An 8,813-nucleotide genomic window follows, 5' to 3' on the forward strand; every position below is an offset into this window, starting at 1 on the left:
AAGAGATAAGCCAGACGAATGACCGCATGACACTTTCAGGTGACATGATAACAGTATCAATGAAGGGGACGACAGAAAGAATGTTATAGAGACATTATAAAAAGGGATACTATAAGGGAGAGAGCAAATCAAATTCCAAGTTGAGTTCATGGATTTCTCTTATGATTAGGATATTCAAGCTCTAACTCTAAAGTTAACTGCCAGGTACTAATGGAATCCACAAGGTATTGAAGAACTACTCAAAATGGTTATGGAGAGTATCTCATCAATACAGCAGGAGCGGCAAGGGTGAGGTCATAGTCCTTGGTATGGAAAAGTCTTCTCAAAATTTGTCTCTTTCCTTCCAGTCATATAGAATGCAGAGAGCCATGGAAGGACAAAATGTGAGTTTTCCAAAAACATTCCTCTTGGTGGGTTTCTCAGATCATCCATGGCTGGAGCTCCCCCTCTTTGGAGTGATCCTGGTTTCCCACATTCTAACCCTGATGGGAAACAGCTCCATCATCCTCCTCTCACTAGTGGAGCCCAGACTACAGACATCAATGTACTTCTTCCTAGACAATCTCTCGATGCTGGACCTCTGTGTCACCTGTGCCATTGTCCCACAGATGCTGTCAAACCTTTGTGGACCAGAGAAGACAATTGCTGCCTCGGGCTGCATCACACAGGTCTATATTTTTACCTGTACAAGCTGCACAGAATGTGTTCTGCTGGCAGTAATGGCCTTTGATCGCTATGTGGCCATCTGCCAACCCCTCAGGTATACTCTCATTATGCATTTCTGGGCATGTGTGTGGCTGGCAACTGCATGCTGGGCCAGTGGTCTGGCCAATTCTCTGCTCCAAGGTACACTCACCCTCCAACTTCCCTTCTGTGGGCACCATATCGTGGACCACCTCTTCTGTGAGGTGCCTGCTCTGCTAAAGCTGGCATGTGGTGATACTACTGCTAATGACCTAGCTCTGAAATTGGTAGCTATCCCTTTTGGAATGGTAGCTCCCCTGATTGTGCTTATCTCCTATTCCTTCATTGCTAGAGCTGTTCTCAAGTTGCCTTCAGCTGGGGGAAGGTACAAGGCATTCAGCACCTGCAGCTCCCACTTGCTGGTTGTCACCATGTTCTTTGGACCAGGCATGTACACATACCTCCAGCCTCCAGCCAACAGCACTCAGGCCAAGTTCATGTCCTTCTTATATTGTGTCATCACACCACTACTCAACCCACTCATCTACACTCTAAGAAACAAGGATGTGAAAGTAGCGTGGAGGAGGATCTTACCAGCCCAGCACGGATGGAAGGCTTTCAAAGTCAGATGATCTCTGCCTGTCTCCTGGAACAACATACCCAAATCAATCAAATTAATTAGCTGTCAAATCTGCTTTCCCAAATATATAGGTGCCACGGACAAGGTTCCCACATCTCAAAGTCAATCACTCTGATGACTGAACATACTCTTTTTATTAGAAACTTCTATCTTCTGAAGTCTCACATAGGACCCTTGTGCTTTTTTCTGGATCTTTCTCACACATCTCACCCTCCACAAAAAGAACAAGTACTTATACTGACTTATACTTGTGGTGACTCCTTTAATAACACTTTTGACTCTTGAATTCATAGGTAGACCCCTCTTTAATCTGCAGGCTGACCCAGTTCATTCAGAATACTATGCACTACTTGAACTCAATAACATCTTCCCAATGTGCAAATATACCAGCCTCTGCCTCAGAAACCAACACCTTAATCTTACAAACATTCCTTAATCTTACAAACATTCAGTTTCAGCTCAGAAGCTAGACTCATGTCAACATCCATTGTCCCTTGGGACTTTTCCTCTACTTCCCTTGACTGTAAAAATCATTCCTCTGGGTTTTTTTATATAACAAAAAGGATGAGAATGTAAGAGTGTAATGTTAGAATCCAGCTGCTGCTCAGGCCACAATACCTACAGTAGTTCCTTCCCTCTCACAGACACTGACAGGCAACCTATTGAGAACACTATCTGTGAATCTCCAGCTAAAAGACTTCCAGGTACTAAGATTCCTAACCTGGGGAAAAGGGTTTATAGGTATAGAAACATCAAAGGGCTACTGATGTGCACACTGCCAAGCCTCTACCCCTTTCTTTGTCTCCTCCTGGGAAATCAAGAGTCTGACTGAAGGCTTTTGCTGTGAAACACTGGAAGCTAATTAGATATTCCAACCCAAGTAAGCCTAGCATCTACCTATTCATTCATGAATTTATCAAATAATTGCTGCAGGCCAATGGTAGGTATTGGGGAGGTAAGGGAAATCTAATCACAGATCAAATTCCCAAAGTGCTCAGAAGGCAGAGGAGAGACCATGATGAAAAACTATATTTATAATATGGAAACAAAATGAAAAGATGATAGGAAGTTTTGTAGAGAAAATGATGCTTGACTTAGGCAGGAATCACAAATGACAGGAGTCCATAGCAGATAATTTAATAGAAGAGACTAAAACTACAATATGCAAAGGAGTCAGTGAAAAGTCTATAATTTTGACAATGTTTGACTCTGTACATAATGTAGCCCTATGTTAGCCTGAAATTCTCTTACTATGTTACCCATGCTGGTCCTGAACTTGTGATCCTCTTGCCACAGCATCCAAAGAGCTAAGATTGTGTGCATATACCACCAGAAGTCTATGCTTTTATCTGAGGCTTGAACTAGTGGGGAAGAACATGAGTTTGATGAAAGTATATATTAACACAGAAGCAAAATCAGAGATGGGCCTGGGTGCCACATGAACCTTCAAATAAAAAAGATAAAATGAGCATTATAATTTCTGAATATTACTCAAGCAGTTTATTATGAAGAATGGATTAGTTTGGGTGCCTATGGTAGCAGGATCATTCAGGTAATAGGTAACAAGCCATACATTATATTAACAAGTGGCTTCATGGTTGAGCATTTAACACATTGCTTAGGTCTTGAAGAATTCTTCTAAGTGTACTATCCCCAAAATTTGGTGAATGAACTAAACCAAAATCATTTTCAATGATGTTATTATACAGATAAAATTCTTTACACAAATTGACAAAAGCAAAAAAAAAAAAAAAAAACTTAGAATGTGACTCTCCATGTTGCACAGTAAAGCACTGAAGTTCATTGCAAAGAAAAATTGCCCTTCTGTGTCAAGCTTATTCTGCTCAGGATAGTGTTACTCAGACTCACTTTTATATAAATTGCATTATGTCCTTTTATTGAAGAATATTATTCCACTGTGTGTATCCACCTCCTTTTCTTTACACATTCATCCTTGGATGAACTCTTAAGTTGTTTGTCTTTCTTGGCTACTGTGAATGCAGTAAACATCAATAAACACAGGTGTGAAGGTGTCCCTCCAACTCACTTATTTAATTTCCTTTATATATAAATGACTCAAAGTGGGATTGCTGGATCATATTATAGTTCTATTTTTATCTCCTTGATGAATCTCCATATGGTTTTCCATAGTGCCTGCACTAACTCATATTCCCACAATATTATTCAAGTTCCTTTTCCTCCACAGCCTCAGAAGTATCTGCTATTTTGACCTATAATAGTGGCCATTCTGACAGAAGTGAGGTGTAAAAAGGAAAATTCTCCATATCATTCATATGCAGACTCTAAAATAGCTAATTTCACAGAATGTAGAAAGGGGTTACCATGGGCTGAGGCAGTTAGAGTTCACAAGACTTGGAGGACAGTGGTCAAAGAATACAAAATTCTAACTCTACTTGAAGTTAAGTACAGGGCACTAAATGAAATTAGCCAGACATCAGAGACTACTCAAAATGGTTGTGGAGAACATTTCATCAATGCAGTGGAAATTTTGAGGATGACATCATGGAGTAATGAAATGGAATAGTCTTGTTTAACCTAAATATCTGGCTATTTTCTTATAGGCATATAGAATGCAGCAAACCATGGAAGGAGGAAATCGAGTTTCCCCAACACATTTGCCTTGATGGGCTTTTCAGATCACGATTGGAGAGTCCCCTCTTTGGAGTCATTTTGGTTTCCTACATCTTCATCCTGATAGAAAATAACTCCATTATCCTTCTCTCACTGGTGGATCCCAGGCTCCAGACACCCATGTACTTCTTCCTGGACAACCTTTCTGTGGTGGACCTCTGTGTCACCTGCACCATTGTCCCACAGCTGCTGGACAACATCTGGGGACCAGTGAAGATAATTGCCTCCTGGGGCTGCATCACACAGGCCTACCTCTTCCAGTGGACCAGCTGCATGGAATGTGCCTTGCTGGCAGTGATGGCCTTTGACTGCTATGTGGCCATATGCCAACCACTCAGGTATGCTCTCATCATGCACCCCTGGGCATGTTTATGGCTGGCAGCTGTATGCTGGGCCAGTAGCCTGGCCAATTCTCTGGTCCAAGTCACACTCACACTCCAGCTGTCACTCTGTGGTCAATGTACGCTGGACCATTTCTGTGAGGTACCTGATCTGCTTAAGCTGGCATGTGGTGACACCACAATGAATAACCTGTCCCTGACCCTAGTAGTTATCCCTTTTGGTATGGTGGCTCCCTTGATTGTACTCATCTCCTACACCTTCATTGTTAGGACTGTGCTTAAGTTGCCTGCAGCTGAGGAAAGGCACAAGGCCCTAAGTACCTGCAGCTCCCACTTACTGGTTGTCACCATGTATTTTGGACCAGGCATCTACATGTGCCTCCAATCTCCATCCAAGGTCACTCAAGCCACGTTTGTGTCCTTCTTCTATTGTGTCATCACCCCACTGCTTAACCTACTCATCTATACACTGAGAAATAAGGATATGAAGGCAGCATGGAGAAAGATCCTAACCTTCAGGATGTGGGAAAATCTTTCAAAACAAGATGATCTCTGTGTGTCTCCTGGAACAGCCTCATGCACACGAGTTAGTGCCAACAAGTCTGCTTTCCCAAATAGGTACCATAGACAGTTTCTATCTCTAAAGGTCAATTACCCTGATGACTGAAGAGACTGTATTGACTAGAAAATTCTATCTTCTGAAGCCTCAAATAGGGCCCTTGTGTTTTTGCTGGGCCCTTCTCAGATGTCTCCCACTATTCAGAGAAAATGTGCAGGTGGTTCATACATCTACAGAATTCTGAAAGTAATTTACTGCAAATTCCTTCTCACAACTGCTCCCTTTACCATATTCCATCAAATATTTTTGCTAAGGGCATGTTAAGTATGATCAAAATACATTTTAAGAAATTCTCAAAGAATAAAAATACTTCTTTAAAAATTTTGCTGAGAACTTTGGAACTCATATCAATAATTTTTTTTATTTTACTTGTATAAGTGTTTTGCCTGCGTGTATGTAAGTGCACCACATATGTGCATGCCTTCAGAAGCTAGAAGAGGGCATCAGATCCCCTGAAACTGGAGTTATGAACAGTTGTTCACTGCCATGTAGGAACCTAACCCGAGGTCCTCTACAAGAGTAGCCAATGCTCTTAACCCCTAGGCCATCTCTCCAGCTCTCAATAAAAATTTTAAACAAGTTTTCACTATATTTAACCAGAGACAGTCAAATCATTCTACTCTCCTATCTCTGGGCATCCAATTTCTCCTTCTTTCTTTTTGATCCTCAATTTACTTGCCTTTGAATGGGATAAATTCAAATATAGTCATCTGATATTCAGCTTCATAAACTTTAGCATGCATTGAAAATAGCCAGAAAGTTTGTCAAAATATACATTACAAACCATTCTTCACTTGTTTGTCTGTTCTGACATTGTTTAATTTTATTTTTATCTGATACATAAAAAAATTAAGCAACTTAAGAGCTGGAGAGATGGTTCAGCAGTTAAGAGCTATCTTACAGGGGACCTAAGTTTGGTTCCCAGACCTCAAGTCCAGCAGTTCACAACTCCAGCTCCAGGGGAATCCCAGACCATTCAGCAGGTACCAGCACTCATATGCACATACCCCACACACACACATATACATAATTTAAAATAAAATACATTTTTAATTAAACAAATTAGGAGATCTTAGCAGACTAAGAGGGTGGACTCCAACCTCCATTGGCGTAGTGGCTCTGATCTTAGCACAAGGCCAGAGAGTGCCGGGTTCTGGCCTCCCTCTGCCACAGGGCCTCAGAACACAGGAGACTGCCTGAGAGCACATGGATCCTGCCTCCATGTGGCGGGGTCAAGCCTTAGAAGGAAACCTGAGTGCTCCTAACTAGAACTTGACTTGGCCTTCTGTGGGTGCTCCTGGATAGCTGATCTGAAGCCATCAGTTCCCTCAAAAATAAAACCTGAGAGAACCTGAAATCTTTACCAACCAGCCTTACATAACCAATAAGGAAAGGACCTAGGCATCCTGATAATACAAACAGAAGCATAAATCAACTTAATTCTCATATCAGAATCATAAACAACAAAAGAAGTTCACATGCCAAAATCACATCAAAAGAATAATAAAATGGGAAGCCAAAACACTATGTGCCCACAAAACTCCACCAGTCCTGTAGAAGAGTTCCACAAGGAGAATCCCCAAGAGATAACCCAGGACATTGAATTTAAAAGAACAATCATAAACATGATCAAGGAATTCAACGAATTTAAAGAACACACGAACAAACAAATCAAAGAACTGAAAGAAGATAGGGATAAATTTCTGAATGAATTCACAAAAGAGATAGAAACACTAAAGAAAACTCAGGTAAAAATGAAGAAGAAAGTGCAAAACTCAATAAGCCAACTTGAAACAACAGGGGAAAGCCTCACTGCTAGAATGAATGAAATGGAAGACAGAATATCAACACTGGAAGATAAAGATGAAGAATTGGACCACTCAAGCAAAGAATATGGAAAATTTTAAAAACACAGAAATGAAATATGCAAAAGATGTGGGACACCATGAAAAGACCAAATCTATATATCATAATAGAGGAAGGAGAAGAATTTCAGGTTAATGGTATTGATCAGGCCTTAAACAGGATTGTAGAAGAGAATTTCCCAAAGTTAAGGAAAGACATCCCCATACAAATACAAGAAGCATATAGAACACCAAATAGACGGGACCAGAAAAGAAATTCCCCATGACATACCAAAGTAAAAACAATAAATGCAAAGAACAAAGAGAATACTGAAAGCAGCAAAAGAAAAACAACAAGTCACATAGAAAGGAAAGCCCATCAGAATTACAGCTGACTTATCAATGCAAACTATGAAAGCCAGAAGAGCCTGGACCAAGATATTTCCAGTTCTAAATGACAACAGATGCAAGCCCAGAATACTTTACCCAGAGAATATCCTGAAATGATATAAGTCCACAAAACCAGCCCTTCAAAGAATACTTGAAGCAATACAGAGAGTGCAGAGAGAAACAACTATACCCCAGGGGCAACAAAAGAAAAAAAAGGTATAATTGAGGAAGCACAAAATTAGAGAACACAAACAGCAATCAAAATGATGGCAACCAATACACACCTTTCAATGATAACCTTAAATATCAATGGACTGAACTCCCCACTCAAAAGACACAGGCTAAGTGAATGGATTAAGAAACAAAATCCATCTCTTTGCTGTCTGCAAGAAACCCATCTCACCTTCAAGGACAGGCACTACCTTAAGTAAAAGGATGGAAAAGAACATTCCAAGCAAATGGCACTAAGAAACAGCAGGGGTTTCAATTCTAATATCTGACAAAATAGACCTCAAAGTAAAACTAATCAGAAGAGATAAGTGTCGGGAGCCATCCTTGCCATAAACATTGGCAATTAGGAGAGTGTCACTTTAAGAGATTCTGAGCTCTCTGCTTCAGCGGTCAGAGCTGACAGGCTGTACCTGTATGATAAATCAGGTCTTCTAGAAAGTTAGTTTCAGTTCGGTCTACGGGCACCGGAAACTGCAGCTTCGTGCTGTATCCATAGTAACCCTTTTGTTTCTGTTGGGAAAATTCACCTAGGTAACCCAAACACCAGGCCGGATAAAAAGGACCTGTGGGACTCCCATCCTCAGACCTCTTGTGGTAAGTCTATAGCACAGCCCTCCGCGCTTTGACTCCCCAAGCTACATTCACCCTTCCATCTCCCCCGCTGTTCTCTACTGCTAGTTTGGGTCCTGTACCATTTCTAGTCTTGGGGTCCCAGACACTTGGGGAACAAATACTGCTTCCTGATCCTTTTCACCCAGAACAACTTAGTGCCTTTCTTGGGCCCCAGGAGCACCCCTTCTGGACCTGGCCCCGCCCTCACCTCTCTCTGCTTCCGGGGACCTGCACCACAGGCTAACTCTCCTAGCCTGCACTCCCATCCTCAGACCTCTTGGGGTAAGTCTATAGCACAGCCCTCCGCGCCTTGACTTCCCCAGCCACATTCACCCTTCCATCCCCCCCACTGCTCTCTACTAGTTTGGGCCCTGCGCCATTCCTAGTCTTGGGTTCCCAGACACCTGGGGAACCAATACTGCTTCCTGATCTTTTCACCCAGACCAACTTAGTGCCTTCCCTGGGCCCTAGGAGAACTGCTTCTGGGCCTGGACCCGCCCTCACCTCCCTCTACTTCCCTGGTCCTGCAACACCCACCAGCCTCTTTCTGGGGCTGACAGCCTCTTTCTGGGGCTCTGAGGCTTACCTTTCCGCTCCCTGATCCTTTGCATCCAGTACAACCCAGCTACTCAATCCACTCCCTGGGAAATCTTGGGGCTTCTTCCTACCCCATTTGCCTGTGCATCCCTGCATGGCACATCCATGGCCAGGATCTCAGGTCAGTGCAACACCCAAGTTCCTGACGCCAAAATCATTCTTAGAAGATTCCAGACCTAAGGAGAAAGTCTGAAAACTTCTGA

At 42.2% G+C, this 8,813-nt stretch overlaps 1 protein-coding gene and 1 pseudogene across 1 annotated transcript; both read left to right on the plus strand.

Moving 5' to 3' along the window:
• The first annotated feature begins 356 nt into the window (after positions 1-356).
• LOC103741139 (olfactory receptor 15-like) lies at positions 357-1,316 on the plus strand. Its single transcript, XM_008841881.1, has one exon. It carries the CDS (start codon positions 357-359, stop codon positions 1,314-1,316), a length of 960 nt encoding a protein of 319 aa, XP_008840103.1.
• Positions 1,317-2,261: 945 nt separating this feature from the next.
• LOC103741213 lies at positions 2,262-4,984 on the plus strand (annotated as a pseudogene).
• The last annotated feature ends 3,829 nt before the right edge of the window (positions 4,985-8,813 follow it).

Source organism: Nannospalax galili, unplaced genomic scaffold (genome assembly GCF_000622305.1).
Source record: "Nannospalax galili isolate Female #2095 unplaced genomic scaffold, S.galili_v1.0 scaffold730, whole genome shotgun sequence".
In the NCBI taxonomy this organism is placed as follows: Eukaryota; Metazoa; Chordata; class Mammalia; order Rodentia; family Spalacidae; genus Nannospalax; species Nannospalax galili.

What these genes read in the sequence shown, in the direction of transcription:
- LOC103741139 (XM_008841881.1), top strand. Translation starts at nt 357, where the DNA reads ATGCAGAGAGCCATGGAAGGACAAAATGTGAGTTTTCCAAAAACATTC.